The following is a 22589-nucleotide window of genomic DNA, read 5'->3' as shown; positions in this document are numbered from 1 at the left end:
AAATGTCCTCAGTGGTGTGTTTCCTAGCCCCCACTTTCTTCTTTCCCAAAGCACATCACCCCCAAAGCGAGACAGCCAATCTTGGATTTCCTCCTCTTCACTAGAGCAGGAAGTATATCAGAAGACCCCCAGCAGGCATTACTTTTGTGTCTGCAGAGAGTACCCATTCAGAAATACTGCCCCCATCATTGCGTGATGCTTAGCATAGACTCTTCTAGCATTTTGTGGTTGCCCTCCATGGCAGCCATTTTGTGATTGGTTCTACCTCCCATGACAGCCTTTATTTAATTGTTTTTTGGGGGGGGGGGGTTAACCGTGCTCGGGACCACTGGCCAGAGGTTGTCAGCTTTTTCTTGCATGAAGTAACTTTTGGATAATGAAAAATATCCTAAGGTGCTACCCCCCCCAGCATAAAGCTGTCAGCTAAGCACTACAGAATATGAAGTAATAGCTTTTTAAAAAACCTCCTAGAAACAGATCTTTTTGCAATCCTTTCCTGGATCTTTTAGGGGCGTGTAAGCTACTCTGCAGTATACAATGAGCTGTCGGCAGCTCACAAGCTACCTGTTGGAGATCCCTGCTCTAGGGGTATCTCTAGGGGTATTAATAAAATAATTAATATAGCACTAGGAGATGGTGAGTGCCATATATGTAGCTTCCATAACTCCATTATGGAAGTTGATCACAAAGTGTTAAAGGATGCTTTCTGCTAATTAAACTTGCCACTTTTTTAGCGTTAGAAATAGAAGAGGAAGACACAGGAGCAGCCGTCGTAATATGATTCCATGCCAAATGCAAAGCTTCAGTTTGTTACTGGTTCAGTGCAGACGCAATGTTTGTAAATGTCTTACCCATTTTAAAGAGAGTCTTGCTTTTATGAATTGAATCCAATAGACTTCAAAGTCTTTCATAGCAGACATTTGGGTCATGTCTTCCACCGGCATCAGCGCCTCCCTTCCTGAAAGCTGCACTGTTGACTTCAGAAGGGAGTAAGCTTGCTGAAAATTTCCTGTGGTTGTACCAGAAAGAAACTATTCTTCCTTCCAAAAGTGAAAGAAACCATGGGGTAGTAAGTGCGCAATTGCCTAGACAGAAAATGCAAAATGTAAATCCGCCAAGCAGCTTTCTGGCCTCCTAGAGAGAAGTGTGGGGGGGGGAACACATCTTCATGGGCGTGGTGTTGACTTGGCCATGGTTAAGAGTCTGGAAGTGCTTCCTCTGACTTGTGTCTGCTCCCTTCCACTTCTGGCTTGCACACGAATGCCTTTTCCCTTCCTTCCCCCTTTCACTGTCAGTGTTGTGTCTGCACTGAGTTAAACTCTGTCTATGGGTAGCTGTAAGCCAGAACTTGAAACCTGTTCCTACCCATAGTTTCAAAGTTAGCTATGAATAGCATTCACCTTGTTGCGGCAACAACACTAACCATAGTTGGTGGGACGCCAGTGGAGTTTAAGTCTGGCATTTCAATTGTCAAAATTCTGTTCAGTCCAGCAGTATGTCAGTGATTTAAAGAGCTTTTGAGAATTGCAGCAAACTGCAGAGAGAATTATGCTAGGTAAGGAACCTGTATCTGGAAGACTCCGGGGCTCCACTCTGCTAGAAAAGAACACCTTGCTGGGTCCTGCCTTCCCCCAAATGTAGTTGTTGATAATCTGTGCTGCGCTTTTTGTGTCTGAGCACATGCAGACTTTTCTTCCAAGGGAAAGGCAGTCCTGAGCATGTGGAGAATGTTTTCCCTGTGTGAAAGAAATGCTTTCCTGAGCCTGCCTTGGCAAGAAGGGCGGAATATAAATTGAACGAATAAATAAATAAATAAACACTTTCTTACCTGTCTAGGGACTGTGTAATCTGACGTCTTTAATATATATATTTATTTATATATATTTAAAATAGGGATTTGAATCTATTCTGGGTGAGAAGATTCTTGATATTTGCTGTTTTTGTGCATGTCGGAGACAAACGTGCAGTCTCTTCAAATGCATCCTGTGAAATGCATCCTCTATTGTTCACTCTTATTAAGAATCCTTATAGAACACTAGAGTGTGCATGCATGTGCTTCCTCAGCACATGGTATTCTACAGTACACTGATGCCCTGGGATATGTTTTGTAATAGTGCAGACATGCATATTAATAACAGAAAAAAACCCACACATGGTTGGAACTCACTCTGGCTTTGCATGTTTCTGTTCTGGCAACTGGTCAAGAGTCTTCTGACAAGGCTCATAAAACCCAAGTTCATTGTGAACCCTAGGTCTGTGCCTATTTGGTTGCTTATGTGGTTTGCTTCCTTTTCAAACAATCTGTACTCCTGTCCATGCGATGCTAGTACTTAGAACACATGAGATTTGAGAGGGGACGAAAATAGGAATTCTTTTTGAGAGAATGACAGGGCATGGTATGACTGCTGGATCAGGCATGTAAATGTGACTCTTAATTTTTGCAAGGGCAGTGAGCAAGGTGCTCTTACTCCACATTGCTGTTGAACACTATGACAGTGAGATAAAAGAGAGGGCTGACACTCATTTGCTTGGTCAGTAGTTGACTGATCAGTTAGTTGGGATACTACCCTCCTATGAACTTGGGGAGAGGGAAAGGAGTGCATGGATCTAAATATGTCGGAGGAGCACATGGGCATGAGTATTTGCTTGGTCAGTAGTTGACTGATCAGTCAGTTGGGATACCACCCTCCTACAAACTTGGGGAGAGGGAAGGAGTGCATGAATCTAAACATGTCGGAGATGCACATGGGCATGAGGATACTCCCAAAGTATTTGTTGCCATAAGTCCTAGTTCATATAGGGTTGGGAAGTATCTGGAGATTTTTGGGGAGGAGCTTGGGGAGGGGAGGAATGTCAGGATATAATGCCATAGAGTCCACCCTCCAAAAGCAGCCATTTTCTCCAGGGGAACTGATCTCTGTAGTCTGGAGATCAATTGTAACAGTGGGAGATCTCCAGGGGCTACCTGGAGGTTGGCAACCTTAGGTTCATAGTACTCCGAAAACAATACAAAACAGTTGCCACTTACAAAAACAATGTTCACTGTGCACATTTTAGAAGGAAATTTGAAAATGTGCACAAGGTACCTCTGTGCGGCAGGGTTGGTAGCAACAGATTCATAGAATGTCATGTTTTCAAAGCAAACACAAAACAAACTACCTTACAAGAGAAGGGTTGGCTGTGTTGAGAAGCAGTCTAATGGTAGACATAGTAGTAGAAGAAGAAGAGATTGGATTTATACCCCGCCCTTCACTTGGAGTCTCAGAGTGGCTTATAAACCCCCTTCCCTTCCCCTCCCCACAATAGACACCCTGTGATGTAGGTGGGGCTGAGAGAGCTTGCCCAAGGTCATCCAGCAGCTGAAAGTGGAGGAGTGGGGAATCAAACCTGGTTCTCCTAGATTAGAGTCCGCACTCTTAACCACTACACCAAACTGGGTCTCAGCTGTGTGTATGACCTGTAATGTAGGTACATGTCAATAGATATTACTGCAAGGACAGAATGGCTGTGCTTTTTTATCCAAAAGCAGTGTGGTAGGACTGAATGAGGAATAATAGAAAATGTGAGCAATGCTTTCTGTGTCACGGGCTTGAATTGGAAGGTGCATCAAACTGAAGCATGACTAATGACCAACATTAGATTACAGATTAAGTATAACTGAGTTCTGGGATTGGGGAATAATGTTGGTTCTGGCTTCAGTTATGTTGGGGTCTGGTAGGGAAATTTTAATGATCTGCCAGTTAATAACATTCTGCCCCATGATGAATTAATGACAAGAATTGGAGAAAAACATTGAAAATGTTTTGCAAATGTTGGAGCTTCTTAATGTGATAGTAAAGTGGAGGGAGTATGATTTTACATGATTTGACTATATATGAGAATGTGTTGGAAGATAAAAATGATCTTTTCAATAGTGTATAATATCTTGCCATTAAGAATGTATTGGGGGGAAGCCTAGTGTATGAAATGGGAGAAGGATTAAACTATCAGATACCACAAGAGTTATAGACTTTTTTATTCAAGAAGAAGTCACTGTTTTTACTCAGTCAGAGTATCAGAGGAAGGTGCTTGAAAATAGCCACACATGCATGATATTTACCATCTATACTACAGGAAGTAGAAGGCATTGGCACTGATACCACAGAAAGGCAAATTTCTTCCATAAGTGGTAGATCTGCAATAGGTCTGTCTCCTTTTGCCATGTGTTCAGCTGTACCATTCAAGAAATGCTGAATATGTCTTTACCTTTTAATCCATCTTTTTCTTCTAAATTTTATTAGAGGCATGACTCCAAAGACTTTGCAGGATTTTGTTATATTTGATTGGGTGGTGAGATTGACACAAATAAAATATTGGGGTCTACAGAAGTAAGAATGGTTTAAGAAATTAATTTGAATTGTTTGTTGCAAATTTGACTTTGAAAGAGCTAATAGGAAACAAACAATTGGTTGAAAGTCTCCATTATGATGAAATATAGTTCTAGTACTCATATGAACGTACACTGGTTATTTTTGTCTTTTACATGAAGCTGACTTACATTGAATCAGATCATGGGTTTGCCAAGGTCAGTAGCTTTCTAGGATCTCACAGTGGTCTTCTGCATCACCGACTGCTTGATCTTTTTAACTGAAGATGCCAGAGATTAAAGTTGGAACTTTCTGCATGTAGAACAGATAACTGTGCCACTAAGCTACAGTTCCTCCTAAAAGGACCTCTGTTGGTAGGTGTTCAACTTCAAATTAATTGCCTTACATATTTCTAGAATTAGGTATAAGAGATGTTTCAATTGTACTGGTTTATAAAAATTATTTCATGTTCTCTTATGATACGTATTTAATTTGTAGTAAAAATATTAAAAAATGATTTGGGTTATGTGTAGATTCATCACGTCTAAATGTTAACCACTTTATTCTAACACTTTAAAAATCTTTTAAAACTTTTAAAATATTTCCCTACTAATTTCAAGTTATCATCTGTCTGATGTTTTTATTGTGAGCCTGCTGGCAGGCGTGTGTGCTTATACATCCCTGTGCATGTGTAATATACTTCATGCACTCCTACAAATAATCAATGGTTATCATGATGGATAGGCATACTACCTCCAAGTTTACCTTGTGAGGTCTTTTAGCATCTTGGTGAAAATATAATTTCTATGACATCTCTTTCAGCTTTCTCACCCCCCCTCCCATTGGTGCCAAACCATTTCCTATCCGTAGATCTCCAAGGTAAAACTTAAACAGGGAGTTCTGTGTAACTTGAGCTACTGATCCTTTGATTGCTGCATATGAGGGTAACAGCAACAGAATGAAAGGCAGAACATGTGATTTGTTCCAGGTCTTTCCCCCCTTTCACCTTAGAAACTCTTTAATTCTGTTTCGGAATTTCCTTTTAATATCCATAGTTATAGGAAACATTACACAAGGGATAAAGCTATCTCTTTGTGTCAGGATTTCCCACATCATCACAATGAATGACAACTGCAGAAGGAAAGCAATCATTAGATCTTGTAATTCTATTAAGAGAGGTTTTTTCCCCTTGTTACATTTTTTAGTATAAAGGCTGAAAAGTTGTAAGCTGGATCCTGTTAAACCGTACTAAGCCATAATGCAGAAATAGATCATAACTTGTTTGCTTGGCGTTCTCGGTACCTGTACAGTTGGGGAAAGCACAAAGTGTGATGCCCCTTCTTGCGTGTTTCTGCCAGCCTTTGGTTCTGCTGAGTGACTTCCCTGCTTTCTGTCTTTGTCTGTGCCAGAGTGTGTGTGCATGTAAATGAGAGCAAGTGTCCAGCTATATCCAGTTAGAGCAAGAACAGCTGAGGAAGAAAAATATTATGGAGCAAACTCCTGCACTTTGATGCATGCTGTGTTCAGCCAGGAAGGATGTGGTTGATCAGAGACTGTGCTTGGTGCTTCTTTTAGTTGTAAAAAGATGCTTCACAAATCCCACCCCTCTTTTATTCCCCTGTATCTGGTAGGCAGAAGAAAGCGGAAGAATATTTAGTATTGGTTGCATTTTGGCTTTGTAGGTCACAAGTTTTGTATACTTCACATATGTGCACAGTTGAGAACATCTCTAATTATTTGAAGAAGCACTCCTAACAATGTGAATTCAATATAATTCCAAAACAATGTTGGCACTGTACAAATATTTTACTTATTTTAACTTCCAGCTATCCACCGATTATGGATACTTCACCGACCACATGAATATGTGAGGCTGGATTATGTTGCTTGTGTCCAATAAGTGTTCACTGTTCTGCAGCATATCTGAACAGAGTTTGGCTAAGAAATGGACTGAAAGATTGAAGTAATAAATATTAAAGCATCCCTTATGTATGCTTTACCCTGTAAGGGAGTGTGATGTTATTCTTATGGACCTCTGTCGTATTACTTCCCCCCACTGAAGGAGAATGTAGTTATCAGGAATGTGGGATCTTCACTGTAAATGTTAAAAACATAGCGATTGCTTTTTAGGTGGGCCTGGATGAGAATAAATGTCTTCCTTTTAGTTTCTGGTAGGAGCATTTGTGTGATCTGTCTATTCCACCATCTATCTAAAGAGAATGCTGAAAACTCTTTTGAAACCATCTTTTTGCTATGTAGCCTCTTAGAGGATTATTAGTGTGGCTAAATTTTGCCAAGAAATCTCCATTCCCTCCTCCTATTAACTGTAGCATGCTTCTTCTCTTTGTAATCTCATTGTCCAGTGAAGCCCTGCCAACAGAGTCAGCTTGTAAGAGATACGTGTGGAACTTGAATTATTGGTTTCCATGGGGATTTTACTGCGTGACCTGTTATTTCATCCTGCCTGTACATTTATTAAAACTCTGAACTTGGGCCTAGCTCTCACTGAAGTGGTAAACTGGACAGTAATGGCCTTTTAACAAATAAAGTTGAATTGTGAAACTGTATTATAGCAGATAATTCTCCATTCTTTCTCCCTTTGAAGAAACTCAATTACAACTCTGGCATTCATTTTATATAGGATGTATATACCTATAATAAGGTGGAGCTCATCACTCCACTGAGCAAAGTTAAAAGCTTTTCCCCCAGCTTAACTGGCTGTTCCATTTGAAAAAGGCTCCTCCCTCCCTCCTCGGTATATGTCTTGAAATTAGGGTTGCCATCTTCCAGGTAGCACCTGGAGATCTCCCTCCCCTGGAGGAAATGGCTGCTTTGGAGGGTGGACTGTATAGCATTATACCCTACTGAGGTCCCTCCCCTTCCCTTCGCCCTCCCCCAGGCTTCACCCCCAAAGTCTCCAGGAATTTCCTGACCCAGAGCTGGCAACTGTACTCAAAATGTATGTTCTCCCTCGTCTGTTTCCTTCTCCAGTATCTGATCTGTATTGTAATTTCCATGGGGCAGGCAACATACTTTTTGGCTCTGTTTTATTTTTTTGTATATATTTTTGCAGGTAATTCAGCTCACAGTTGTTTTCTGTTGGTCTTTGCTCTGTTTTGTGTTTAACAGAATGCTATGTGGCTTAACAATGTTGTATTAATCATATTCCCCTTAGTAACTTGCATCTCCAAAGTATGAAAGGAGAATATGCAAATTGGTAGAGTTTGGGAGATGTGTTGTCGAAGGCTGTGTTTTGAAGTTCTATATGCACATACTCACCCATTTGTATCAACACAGTCGACCATAGGAGAGGCATGTTGCTGGAATTTCTGAATGTTCCATTTTGAGTCAGAATTCTTTCCACTCCCACTGAGCTTTCTGAATCAGCCTCACAGATTGGGTCTCTTTTTAAATGGCAATCCAGAAGGAAAACAAAACCACCTTCTTTGCTTTATAGACAACAGCCTTATTCAGCCGCACAGTCTAGGTTTATTTAGCTAAGCGTTGCCTGGTCTGTATACTGGATGGGGCAGGGGCACTGTTGAAAGTACAGTTTGTTATGATGGTGTAATTTAAAGATCACAGTCTGTAAAAGGATGTCATGGGAGTTACGCAGCCAGTTTTAGCTGTGGCTTCTTGCTTTAGGTTTCCCATCTTAATGTTGCTCCTTCTAGCAATTCTGTTTTAAAATAAGCAACCTCAAATCATATCCCTGAAGTCTCTACTTTGAAGTAGTTACACACTGTATTTTGAAATTCATGCCAACTGTGGAATAAACTGGGTGAAGGACATAGTCTGAGTATGTCACACAGTAATTCTGTATTGCTTTTCTTCTTTCACATTTTATAGGTTTACATCTTGAATGGGCATTTTAAACGAGTCACGCAAAATTAGAGACCTGGGATTGGTTACCTATTGAACAGGATGACATACCTGAGGTTGTTGCTGTGTAATGTGAAGAATGGTCTGAAGATTTATTTATTTATTTCATTTATACCCCCATCCTTCTGCTTGATGACGTATAAAACAATGGCATGGGATGATTTTGCCAGGCTTCCCGTTTTTGCTTCAGACCTTCCCTTACTACCATCCTCTTTGTTCGTGCCCCCTGATCCCCAGTGGGAAGGGGAGAGTTCTGTTCTGAAGCTTTCTTCCACTCATGGTTTGTAGTGTACAGACTATTGGATGTAATGTCAGATTCACTGCACTGAGAGCCATTCTATTTGATACAGAATTTTAATTTTATGTTATCATTTAATTACTGTAGAAGAACTTAATACTTATGGGCTGTGTGCAATTTTTGCCAGACCTGGCAACCCTCTATTTTTTCCTTCCTGCTGTTCCTGGGTGTTCCCGTGCCACTGGACTGTTTTGGTTTACTAGCTAGGTGGGGGGGGGGGGGGGGGGGGAGGAGGTCATGGGCCTGATGGAAATCCACCAGCAGATACTTTCGGTAGTATCCAAGGCTACTGTCTGACCTGTGTATTTATGAATATAACTTTCGCAGCTCAAAAAGATTTACTCAGTTTTTGTATAGAAAATGAAATGTATTAATGTATTTGGAGATCATTTGATCACCTTTAATGGGTCCCCAGCATGGGTTCCTATGGGCATTATGACGTCTACTGACACCTTTCCTGCTGCCCGCCAGTTGGTGGGGCCAGATAGGCCTTTTGCCTTGCAGGGCTTTTGACTGGCTGTGCATATTTTTTTTAAAAAATGTTGCTTTGGCAGTAGCTGCCATCACAAGACAAGGATCTTCACTGTGTGACTGAACGTAAACTGTGTGTATGCAAACCTCCACAAAAAATAGACTTTAAAAATTATGTTTTTTAAAAAGTGCCCCTTTAAATAGAGCTTCTGCCTGCAATGATGGTGATGTTGTATATAACATCACTCCCTGACATTTTGTGGTTGGCTCCGCCTCCTGTGACAGCCATTTTGCACTTGTGCCCACCTCCCTGTGTTAGCATTCCAAAGGTCCCTGATAGCTCAAAATGGTTGGTTACCCCGACCTATAACATTAATGAGGCTGCTCAATATCTTAGGGGGTAGAGGGTATTTATTTTACATTTATAAATGGTTACGGAAGTAGCTGTTCATTTGTGAAAACTGTGGTCCTTTGCAAAAATAAAGTGGTAAAAGTTGTGAAAGTACCATAAATGTTTACAGTGAGTATTACCTTTTATTACATAATCACCGGAGGGCTTTTTCTCTCCCCTGAATAGCTAGCTATTCAACCAGTATAGAAGGGCCATTTGTTTTTCAGTGGCAGGTATGTTGCCAGAGTACTTAAAATGCGTAGCACTTTAAGGAACCCAACAGCAGTTGTGAAACCTGAAAGAAAACTAGTGAAGTTTATTAGTGACTGTAGGGTAGGTGAGTGAGTGGGTGACGTTGTCATGGAAATGCTTTTTAGCTACAAACTGTTGAGTCCTGATAGTCTTACTTGCTAATATACTGTTAAACTGCAAGGTGGTACTTTAAAAAGCTCACACACAAACTTGTCTGCCAGCACAGCAGGAAAGAGGCCTTCTGTTCCAAGTGCTGATGCAATTTGAGCAGTTTGTTACAAGCTCTGTAAAGGTGGGGAGGCATTTGGTGAAGACTGGACAGAATAGTTGAAAATTGTAGGCTGAATAAGAGGAGAAAACAACAAAAAATTAATGCTAGGCCTTCTGATGGGAGTGAAGCAGAGTCAAAATACATTGAGAGGCTAGGAATGAAACAGTTGGACTTATTTTCCACTTTTTATGTTGTGCAAGTATTTAAGGAAATGGGTGAGAAGTGTTGAAATATGGAGCTGTGTGGTTTATAGAGGGGGACAGGGCATGAATGTGCATTTAAGCAAAGTGCACAGATATTTTATGTTTTTGAGTTGCTTTTCAAACTTTTGCAAGTTGGAACGCTCAAAAGCATACAAAAGTTAAGACCCTGAATCCATTAAATGATCTGTGAAAACAGCAAGTTTAAGGACAGCAAAGGGAATTCAAAGAGTAACACCACTCTGTCAGCTGACACCTTATTAAAAGCAAAAATCAACAGTGGCCAGCCGCAGCTTTAGTGAATAAATGTCTGAAGCTGCCAATACAATCTGTACAGGGAGGAGACCTTGTTAAAGATTTCCAAGGGGAAGATGCCACTATTCAAAAAGCTCTACTGTATGGTCTGGGTTTCACTTGCTAGTAGCAAGATGCAAGAAGCAGAATTTCGTCTATGGTTTTACATACTTTCCCCATCTTCAGTGCTTTCTCCCGTTTCCTTGTCTCCCTCTTTCTTTGTCCTCTCGGATAAGATATCACTGATGATAAAAGGAAAATGGCTAGGAGGCTGGAAGTTCCAGTGGGGAAAAACACAAGAAAGGGGGAAGTTTCCAGAGTCTTTTTTCCAAAGGCCTTTTCAGGTTTTCAGGAAAAACCTGTACATTTTGAGGAATACTGGGGGGGACGGGACCTCCAGGGAATGAATGAAAATTTTAAGGTTTTACTCACTCAAAATGCATTGTATAAAGAATTTTATGGAAGGTAATTGCATAATTATTCCTGTGATTCTGTAAATATATACAGAAATTACCATACGGTATATTTCCAATGATGTGTTTTTATTTTTATTTTTCATACATTTCAAATGGCAACAACTAAGCTACTTTTGCCAAGCTATAATAGTGCAGTAGTTTGCAGGTTTCTCTTTAGTATTGGGTGTACTTGGCTATTTTGCTTGTAGAAAAGTGTGGCCATTTATACTTGTCAGATAATATTGTGTCATGTGCTGAGTTATAAATGAAGTGTTTTATGTTGTCCACACAGTTAAATATATTCTGGGTTGATATGAATGAAAATTCTGTATACATTTCAAAAACATTTCCCAATTGTCCTTTTTGTTCATGGAGAGAAACCGGGGGGGGGGGGGGGAGACATTTTTTCTCTTTTCTTCTGCTTTCAAATAACCTCATTTTTGTCTCTGTAACTGTAAAATTTCTGGAAATTTTACATCTTTATCAATGTCAAGAGCATTTTTCTAGAAACACAACAGTGAATATGATATGATATCTTAAGGTGCTATTGTTTCTGAAGGTGTCCAGTGACTTACGCAGGATTTATAATACAGTTAGGGTTGCCATCTTTTAAAATGGTTCTTTCAGCTGTACCTTTAATATCTGATCTGCAACAATTATCCACCCTAGTAATGCTATTTTAGGAGGCCAGAATAGACCTAAACCTCACAACTGTTGGAAGAGTAAGAGTCCAATAGCACCTTAAATACTAACAAAATTTCAAGAGTCATTGCTCATATCTTCAGATAGTATCTATGTTCTCTTATTGTTCTTACAATATGCTGCATTGTATAAAGGTGGTGTGCAACTGGTGGCCCGTGGCTCAGTCTGGTCCATAGGGGCTTCCCAGGTGACCCTCAGCAAAGCCTCCAATCCAAGGATCCAGTTCCTGTGTATTTAAGACAGGCAAGGTTCCTTAAGGAGGCTTCGTCAGCTGTTAGGGAAGCCGGTGTTTGGGCAGAGATAGCTGATTTATTGTTAATTCATGTAGCGTTGGTTAGTGCCATACAGTTCTTAGTCTATTAATCCTTATAATAAAGCTGTTCCTGTAGTTTTGACTGTGAAATGAATTGCCAAAGCCAGCGTGCTGATCTTCATGGCTCGAAGGTGCGTGTGTTCATTTGGATCTGGGTTGTCTGTAGCCCAATATGTTGAAGCATAATTTGCCCTGTTCAAGAAATAAGTTCCTGCCAGGTGAAAGGAACAGAGCTCTGTCCAGTGAGCTCCTGGTCTTTCAGTGATTTTAATGAGATAAAACCAATTGCATTTTTTCTAGATTGCAGTAATTGAATGTTAATCTTATAGGACTTGATGTTTTTAATTTAGACCTGCATAACATAAGGTCTGTAGGCTGATGGTGGCGCCCCATGTGGATATTTGTAGGCTACTCAGAAATTGCAGATACCTGTTGCTTTGGAAAGATTTTTTTGAAAGGTTAGTGAGTTAAGGTTTGTTTTTTGGAAACCATGCTGGTTCTTCTTCGGCAAAGATTTTTTTCTGTATGCGTAATGATTCTTCTTTTAATAATGCTCTGCACCAATTTAAATGGGCAGATGGTGGAGTTATAGGTAACAAATTGATATTAATGTTGACTACCTCCCAGCTCTCCCGTTTCACCTAATAATAATAATAATAGAGTGCTGTCAAGACACGACTGATTTATGACTACCCTTCATGGGGTTTTCAAGGCAACATACATAGCAACCGTAGTCTTCCTTGGTGGTCTCCCATCTAAGCTTTGACCATGGCTGACAGCTTCCAAACTTTGATGAGCTCAAGCTAGTCTGAGCTATTCAGGCTGCTACCCAGTGTCACCTGCTTCCTCCTTTTAACTGAGAACTTGCAGGAAGGTTAGTGCATCTTTTTTTAACATCCTTGGCTGAAAATTCTACATCAAACGAAAGCTTTTATCTCTGTTGAAGGTCACCTTTTCCCTCTCATTTAGTGTTGCTGGAACAGAAGCTGAAAAGCTGAGCTTTGTGCGCATTGTCACACAGGTAGCAAAAACTATGCCAACAGTCAACAGTTGTCAAAAGCATCTTTCTTAAGGAGTTTGACAATATAAAGGGAATGGCCTGATTTGAGAAGAACCTAATTTAGGGCACTTGTCTGAATTTGTGTGTGCAATTTTAAAGAAACCTTTAAGGACTAACAAATGACATGTTACCCTCTGTCAGTAAATATATAAATGGCAGGGGCATTTAGTCATACTGAGGTTAACACTATGCATCTAACAGAGCGGACTCTGGCTAGTGAACTGGTAGGCCACAATAAATGTGTTAGTTTTTCAGTTGCTGCAAGACTTACTTTTGGTTGCAACAGTCCAACATGACTATGGCTTGGATTCTGCTAACAAGTTCTGAATGTGTTAAGTAGTCTCTGCTGTGAAGTGGTGGTTATATGTGTCTTTTGTGGTAAACATTTAATATAAACCTTTTGAAACCACCCGGTCTAACTCGTGTCATATCAATTTGTTATGTTACTAATTTGTTTTATGTAACAGTGTGGATTTTTGGGGGGGAAATGGGAAACTTTTTGCAGTTTCCCCCCTGAAGTTTTTCTGCATAAAAGTATAATAAATGCGGAAGAATTTGCTACTGGTACTTCAAACTGCCATTGATTTACTTCTGCATTTCTTTCCTTTCTATAGGTTCCTTTGAGAGGATGGGTTGCAAAGGTCTCATCAGTATTGGACAGCAGTTGTTCCGTCGGAAAGTTGTGGACTGCACAAGAGAAGATAGCCGTCTGTCACGATGCCTCAACACATTTGACTTGGTTGCGCTTGGTGTGGGCAGCACACTTGGGGCAGGAGTTTATGTGCTTGCTGGGGCAGTGGCCCGAGAAAATGCAGGACCCGCCATTGTGATCTCATTCCTGATTGCTGCTCTGGCATCTGTGCTGGCTGGACTTTGCTATGGTGAATTTGGTGCTCGAGTTCCAAAGACAGGATCAGCTTATTTGTACAGCTATGTCACTGTGGGCGAGCTGTGGGCATTCATCACTGGATGGAATCTCATTCTTTCCTATGTCATTGGTGGGTATTTTAGGTCACCGCTCCATTCAATCCAAATCGGACATCTGCATTTGTAGAACGTTTGTATAATATTCTATTCTTAACAGCAGCTTCCTTTTTTTGAGACAGAGTTCAAAGACCATTGTAAAAGTTATTACGTTGACATAGGAAACAGAATGCATTTGGATGAGAAGGAGGGGTTATTGAGCATGGATAGACAGATAATACTAGCTTAGTTCTAGATCGTGCTGTTGCTAAAAAAGAGAGACTGCATTCATGTATAAAATTGAGCATGCGTAGATTCATGAAATCAGTAGGATTAAGGGTACAGGGCGATGCTAGATGGTGGTCTTGTGTCTCTCTGACTCTCTTGTTTGTGGAGGCAAAGCTTTAAGGAGGTAAACGTTGCTATCCCAGGGTCTGCATTGGATCCTAAGGATCTGTTCCACTAATGGTGGTGTTTTTCTGCAGCGCAATGAACCTTACTATAATTCTAGAATTTCTTCTACTTCTTGTGCTGGAAAACAGTGCAGCCTTTAGTGGGAATGGATCCATAACTCTGTGTGTGGACCCTGACTTATAAAACGATGCTGTATTGCATTGGGTCCACTTGTACAGGGTGATCGGTAAGATTATATTTAACTGATGATCAGCTGTTTGAAGACATGGGAAGACTGAATTCAGAGAAGAGGAGAGGAGATTGGGACTGTCAAAAGTAGGTCGACTTGGCAGACTATGTGTTTGTCATGTAGGGGACATGTGTGTTCATGTGCACACATACATGTATGCAACATTTCAAACTGTAGATGAGGAATTGCTAGTTCTCAGTGTAAAAATAGCCTGCATGTAGAAAACTGGCAGACTGGGGAGTGTTTTATTTTTCTAAAGGCTTGGCTATGTGACTGGATTTCCCTTTTTTAAATATTTGAAAGCATCTGTTGGGTAGCGGGAAGCATGGCAGGAAAGCAAGCCAGGAGAAGATGGGTGTAACCTCTCTCCATGCTGGTTTCCCCAGTGGTAAATCTCACATACTATTTGCTCTCCATGGTGCAGCATAGTTAACCATGTGACCACTGTTCATGTGGTGTATTCCCACCCCCTGGGTTGGTGACCTTTAAAAAACTTTATTGGGAGAGTAGAACCCCTCAGGAGTGCCAGTGAGGTCTTGTGCTGTCTCTTGTATTTTATCCTCAGTTGCCAGGAACTTTTTCACAGAGGAGCATTTAAAGGAGATCTCCCGTTTGTAGTCTGAAGTTGCACATTCCCAATAGAATAGCACCACATAATTATTTTGAATGTGTAGTTTGATTCTAAAATAGCTTGGTTGATTTCTTTGATCAAATAATTGTACAGTTCATGTAATTTACTGAATCCTGTTGAATATCAGAAATTGACTTTTCCTTGCAGTAAATTAGTGTCCCTGTAGGAGGGACTATGTTTAAGTTTGGCTCATATCAATTTAGATTTTTGTTATGTTCCCCAGCCAGCAAGCTTAATTTAGCATGTTGAGCTTAATATTGCATCACCTACGGGAACACCTTTAGGGAATTTGGCATCATTATAGCAACTGTCTAAAGTCTGCTTGATGCAGGTTCCTCCCCCTGCAGTAACTGGAATGCAGCTGAACAATTTCATCTTTGTCTGTGTTGGTATCCAAACTACGTACAGTACAGTCTTGCAGTGGGCAGTTTTTATTGTGTGGCCCAAGCATTTAGATCATGTGAAAAAAGGAAAGGGCATTGCAGGGGGTGGGGAGGAGGAAGAGAGAAATAAAGTTAAATTGTTGTTAGTTTATTTTTGTAGTACTTGGTGAAGCACAGCATGACTGTATTTAAGGAGGGAATTTGTTCACGAAAAGAAGTGTTGCTGTTGGAAGGGTGTGGAGGGATGTATGTTAAACATCAAAAGCTCACTATTTATTTACATCCCTCTTGGTGTTCATACACATCATTTTAGGAATTTCCTTGCTTTGTAGGCATTTATACATGTTACAAAACACAACTCTTGCTGATCCCTACAAGCAGTGGAATTCCCCCCCCCCCTTTGCTCAGTTTCTCAAAGTATGAGGTTGGTTAAGAGCTGAATTTGGAATGCTCAAGGATAGTTTACCTGTGCTAAGGTGTGCATGAAGGTCAGGGGCGAATTAAGGCTCACTGGTGCCCTGAGCACTGACCAATCTTGGTGCCTCCTCTTTTCCACACTGACCCAGTCCATTTTAGTTATTGACCTGTCTGACCAGATCTACAATGCAGGTTGCAGCAATACAAAAATTTATTCATATGATAACATAATATACTGTACAAATTAAGCCAAGCTTGGGCTACCTAAAGTTCTACAAAAATGTAATACAACATCTATTTTAATATTTCACAAGTTAAATGCATCAAAGTTCCAATATCCATGACCTGGAAGGCATTTTTCTACATTTCATTTTTGCAAAATCACTGATAACATCCTTGAAATTAATACCTCTGAGAATGTCTGCTTCAATTGTTAATATACACAGTGAGTTGAGTCTTTCTTGAAGCATAACTGATGTGTTTGGGTTTTTTACACGTTTCAGTTGTGAGAAAGACCTCTCTGTTGTGCAGTTGGTGACCATTAATGTTAAAAATATTCTTAAGGCAATTTCAACATTCGGAAAGGCACTCTCTAGTTTGTCTTCTGTAATTGTTTTGTAAAGTTCTATGTGAGTGAAATATGTTTTCTTGGTTGTTTTAAACTTATGAAGAACATATGAATGGAACTGCTGAAGCTCTGTAGACAAAGTGTTGTTCATGTCATTTGGATAAGCATCAATGAGTGTCTGACAAGTCTTTGAGTACCTTTCACTTTCTGATCATTGGGAATTAGCACCTTGTTGGGTGGCATTAGGAACATCTGTCAGACAAGAGAATCTGTCTGCTATTTCAGTGTACACCTTTCGTCTCCTCCTCATTTCAGTTTCTAACTTTACAACAATTACATAAAAAGTGGAGATACGGAATTTGTCTCTGGCACTGAGAATGACCTCTGGTGCATTTCCATCGTTGGCCATTCTCTTTCTTATATGCTTACACGTATGTATGTATTCTACATCAGGGAACATGTCCTTTGCAAGTGATTCAAATCTCTCAAACTCATCTCTTGATGTGTGCAACTGGTCTGCCAATGATGAATACAAATCTGCACATGTTTGCAAGATCACATTTTCACTTTGAAAAAGTTGACTTGTTCTATGAAACTTTTCTAAAGTTTCATTCCAAAAATTCAGCATGCTCACAAATTCCAGTTCTTGCATCTTGTTTGCAATATTCTTTGCCTCCCTTCTAGTGTCACCTTTTTGCAACTGGTCATCTGATAAATCTTCTCCAAAGCTTCCAGAATCTTGAAGAAAGAGTTGATAATTGCTGCAGTTGCCACAGCATGTGCTTCCCATTTGGTGTCTGAAAGTGATTTCAACACTTTTTCATTTCCAATGCAATCTTTGAGAATTCTCCACCGAGCAGTTGAGGCTGAAAAGAATGTGTAGAGCAGTTGTACAGTGGAAAAGAAATCTACTGCAACTTGACAGCAATCTACAGCACTTTGTCCAACTAAATTTAGTGAATGAGCTGCACAGGGTACATAAATGGCAAACTGATTTGCATCCAAAAGTTTTTGCTGCATGCCATTGTAACATCCAGACATGTTGGCAGCATTGTCGTATGACTGCCCTCTGCATTTAGTAAAATCCAATTTACAAACATCACATAAGTACTTCAACACCTGCTGTGCCATGGGTTCACCAGTGTGGTTTTGTAATTCCAAAAATGTGATAAATCGTTCAACTGGCTTTCCATCTTGCAAGTATCTGAGCACTATGCTCAGTTGGTGAACATGTGAAAGATCAGGCGTTGAGTCCACAGACAGACTGAAGTACCCAGAAACATTAATTTTGTCAATGAAGACGGAGTGCACTTTCTTTGCCATTAACTCAATAAGTTCCTCACATATCGTTTTGGAAAGGTATGAAGGGTTGCCTTTTCCAGCATTGCCATACCGTGATAGGTTTTTTCTTTTCTTTTCACCCTTTTCCCAACTTTGTGGTGCCCCCTTTGGCCCTGGTGCCCTAAGCACGTGCTTAGTCTGCTTAATGGTTAATCCGCCCCTGATGAAGGTAATACGGGATATAATTCAGGAAACTGAACTACAGGTTTTGAAAAAATCTTTGCCCATTGTATTTTATATTCTGGATTATAGAAGACATCAAGCTAGTGGCTTTATGAGTACCTGGTTGCTACAGTTACATGATACAAAATAGTCATTTCAAAACTTAGGGTAACAACTTCTGTGGCCCCCCCTTCCTTTCAAGGGCGTTTGGGGTAATGGGAGGAAAAGGCTTGTATGGCCAAGCCAATTCATTCTTTTTTGCTGCAGTCCTGTGAATCCATAGGAGCAGCTGCTGCTCATGCAGTTGAACCGTGGCCTGAAGTCAGAAAATTGGGCAGCACCAGGGATGAGGCTGAGCAAATCAGAGATGCAAAAAAGTGGTCAGTCTCGTTTCGCATCCTCTTTCAGCCTGCTTTTCTGGCTCATCTTCTTTCCAGTGCTAAAATAGTTGTTTCCTGGAATCCTGAGCTTGTTTTACCAGCTTGAAACAAATGCAAAACTATCCCCCTACTATGCATATAGTATAGCTAAGAATTGCAACATGCTTGGGGCCCACCATTATTATTTTTTTAATTACCTTCATTAGTAGCCTGCTTTTTCCCACAAAGAGCCAAGGCAAATTATAAACTATGAAAAGCAATTCAGTCAAACAGCAAGAGCCTCCAATAAAATATGGAGACCTTGTCAATTAGACAATGTGGTTTTTATAATGTCTGTTTCCTCAAAAGGATTTTTACATAAAGTCTTGCCTGACTGGACTTTAAACTATTCCTCTGGATCATGCCCTTGGAGGTGCATTTGCTGTGCATCAGCATACTGTTTCTCTTCCAGGTTAGCACTATGTGTGGAGGTGTTTTACTTGAGTGAGGTTGATACTCCTCAGTCTCATAGGTCCCAGGGGTTCTCAACCTTTTGTGTATTATATCGCACCAACTACTGTCAAAGAACTTGGGTCTCACCATGATAGAAACTAAAAGTCCCCTTTTTCCAAGGAGGACATTTGTATGTATACAGGCATTTAAGGACATTTTTTAAAATTGCAGAAGCACAATGGATAGTCTATGGCAAAAATGCAGCAGGAACCAGCACATCCAAGACACTTGCTGGTGGGCAGGGGGAATGGGGAATTAAGAGAAACACAAGTGGCCAAGGTTATTAGTAGCATGCCAAAAATGTCATGTATGGGTAATTAATGGCAGGTAGGGTCTACAGGACATAAAATCATAGAATCACAGACTTGGGCCATACAGGCCATGTAGCCCAACCACCTGCTCATTGCAGGATCAACCTAGAGCAGGGGTGTCAAACATGCAACCCAGGGGCTGGATCAGGCCCCTGGAGGGCTTCTATCAGGCCCACAGTGGAACTGACTGTCTTGCTTCTTCTTCCAGTTATGCTGCTGCTGCGTCACCGTGGGTTTTCAGCTTACAGATACACACCTGAACAACAGCACAGACATTTTGATGCAATAATTCAGAGCAAGAGGTGTCAGTTATCAGACACTGTTAAATAAACAAAATATTGCAAGAGTGCTAATGTTTTAAGCATGTTTTTATTTTAGTAAAAAAACCCTTTGTATTTGTGTACTTTATAAAGTTTATATCTCCGCTACCTGGCATTACATTTTATGACACACGTGGCCCAGCCCAACAAGGTCTCATTTATGTCTGATCCAGCCCTCATAACAAATGAGTTCGACACCCCTGACCTAGAGCATCCCTGACAAGTGTTTGTCCAGCCGCTACTTAAAGACTGCCAGTGAGGGGGAGCTCACATCCTCCCTAGGCAGCTGATTCCAGTGATGGCACATCACAATTGAAGGTGGACATGGACAGAGCAAGTTCTTATTTCTTATTATGAAAGCCTTGCATTTCACCTAGAGTGCTTCTGTGTCCCGCTAGTGTGTACTTACTAGGGGTGTGCGCTCGGTATAAACCAAGCCCCCAGAATACCTTATTGGTATTTTCCTTGTATTATTTAAGCCAAGTACAGCTCAGAGATCTGTATTTGGCTATTGATATAGCTGAGCCCCCAAAAAGCCCCTTTTAAGGCTTTTATTCGGGTGCATTCAGCTATACCCCAGCTGAATCCTCTCTTGCAGCTCCTTCCCTTCCATTCTGCTGGCTTTGGGAGAGCCACCACCTGTGGAAAGGAGGAAGGGAGGAATATCTCAGGAAGGGGTTTAAACCAAGCTGCAAAGAGGAGCCAGCTCAGAATTGGCTGGGGCAGCACTGAGCTCTCAGCTCCCGCCGCCCCAGCTGATCCTCTCGGTTTTTTTCTTCTTGGGTCCATTGGTCCATACTGGCATTGGGATTTGGGAATATTGGGAAATACCAATATTTTTCGGGTTTAACATACCCGAACCAAGGTGTGTGTGTTTTTTTTGCACACCCCTCAATGCTTACCACCAGTTGAGAACCACTGGTCTAGATTATTTGAACAAGAAAGGAAATGTTATTGATTGAAAGATAAGGTCTCAAAGAACAAGGCAATGGGTTGGAGATGGGGACAGCAATATAATAAAGTTACAATTTTATGCTTAGGACTGTGTGGCTGTTAGTGGCAAGCTAGAAGTACTCTTAAAATATTTTTTCCAGGTATACCATCAAAAAAGAGGGCGTTGTCTTAAATTTGCATGCCAATTACAGTTATGTCCAATAATTTTAAAAGCTGTATATAGCATTTGTAGGGGTGGTAATCGACATTCAGGTTCATCTTCTTTTCAAGTAAGTACAGTACTTATTAAGCAAATCTAAATATACATCTTCTGATGATAAATGGGCAGTGATTCCCTCAATGGGAGAAGCCTGGCTAGGGAGGTGAATCTTGCTTTTTCAAAAGGGATTATAGGGAATTAGCTTTTTGGGGCCCTGGTTAAAAAAACTGCCAGAAGGTCTAAGCTAATATAAAATCCAAATTTAGGATCAGCTAGTGTTAAGGCTACAGTGATTAGGTTGGCAGCAAGAGCATATTCTTTGCTAGAATGCACTTAATATGTCAATAGTGGATACAAAGGATTCTCCAATTGAAGTTCTTGGTGAGATCAAAAAGTCTAGTTGATGGGGTTTAGCACTTCAAAGGGCTATTAAACTAAGTGCAGGGCAAATGGTTGGCAAGCGTGGTTCATTTATATTGGATGAACACATCAAAAAGACAAGGACAGACAAGGGTGATTGGTCATAACTTTGAAATCTACATTTCTTTGGATTCTGCTTCTTATGCAACAGAGAAGTGTGTTACCCTGCTATATTATGGTGACTAGGGAGTTGGATTTATATATGGCGTTCAGTGCAGTCCTATGCAGAGTAACTAACTTATTTCAGTGGGTTTAGATCAGAGTAGATCAGACTGTGTGACTGAACAACAACAACAATAATCATGGATATGATTAGACCATTCATTTATAAAGAAAAGGCTTTTTTGTCACAGGCGGCTGCTCTCATACCTTCCTGGGGAATCCACAGCAGTAATAGGGGAAATAACCACTTCCTCTGCTGTGTCCCATGTAGCTTCCTTGAACTACCAACTGAAATTCTAGTTATTAATATTCTTGAGAGCTCAAAGAAATAGGGGAAACAAGTGTTCACACTTTCGTATACAGAAAGCTTTGTGGCTGTGGTATACCCTTATAAAGAGTTTGAACCAATGAATATAGTGGGAAATTTTCTTCTGGCCCACTTGAAGTGCAGTCCTACACAGTGATTTCAACGGGCTTAGATTGGATTAACTCCTGCATATGATTGCACTGTATGTGGGTTGAAAGAAGTATACAGGTAGAAAGGAAATTCAGATGCTTACTTCAGCCCTATGTTGTGAATTTGGTGGATTGATGGAGGGTATTTAATAAAAAAAAATGGGAGTCAAAGAATAGTGTTAAATTTGGATTCTGGGTGGAAGATTGAATGGATGGTCGGATAAAAATGCATTCTACAACATTTCTTCTAGAAGTGTCTAATGGGACCTGATGCCATGCCTGATAATTAACAAGTACCTTTGGCTAACAGGCTCCCAATGAGGAGATCATTTACACAGCTTCCATTAGCACTAAGGGTACTTGGGGTTGACACCTTCTCCAAAGTGTTTGTTTTATACTTCCGGTTCGGGCTTGGAAGCACAGGAAGCCACACCTACTAAAAAAGAGATGCACAAATAAGGTGCATATGTATAAGAAAGAGAGAGTAGGAGGGATTGGCAGCAATCCTCAGATTGAATTTACTGCTATTTACCCCAGTCTGCCATTTGAGTTTACAGGGATCTGCATGAGTATTGGCACAGTCTCTCTAGATGCTTTGGGGGTGTCCAGACTCAGTGATGGTTAAACAGTGTTATCGATGCAACGAACATGAAATTAAGCAAACTCCAGAGCACGTCAGAAGATAGGAGGGCCTGGCGTAATGTGGTCCATGGGGTCACGAAGAGTCAGACTCGACTGTGCGACTGAACAACAAGACACAGTGCACCTGAAGACCTTCCTCCCCTCTATCCTCCCTCTTCTTCCAGCACACTGAATTGAACAACAAGCGTACTATTGCAGGTCCTCATTTTT

At 40.7% G+C, this 22589-nt stretch overlaps 1 protein-coding gene across 1 annotated transcript in view; it reads left to right on the top strand.

The window, feature by feature from the left end:
* Window positions 1-22589, top strand: part of SLC7A1 (solute carrier family 7 (cationic amino acid transporter, y+ system), member 1) — a 55803-nt gene that overhangs the window by 10040 nt on the left and 23174 nt on the right. Inside the window, exon 2 of the mRNA XM_015425587.1 lies at window positions 13550-13933. Within this exon, the coding sequence (XP_015281073.1) occupies window positions 13564-13933 (370 nt within the window). The 5' untranslated portion in view covers window positions 13550-13563. The remainder of the gene's footprint in view (window positions 1-13549; window positions 13934-22589) is intronic.

Source organism: Gekko japonicus, unplaced genomic scaffold, assembly GCF_001447785.1.
Source record: "Gekko japonicus isolate JY-2015 unplaced genomic scaffold, Gekko_japonicus_V1.1 scaffold913, whole genome shotgun sequence".
NCBI classification, from domain to species: domain Eukaryota; kingdom Metazoa; phylum Chordata; class Lepidosauria; order Squamata; family Gekkonidae; genus Gekko; species Gekko japonicus.
Note: the sequence above shows the minus strand (reverse complement) of the source record. Positions and strands in the feature narration are given on the sequence as shown.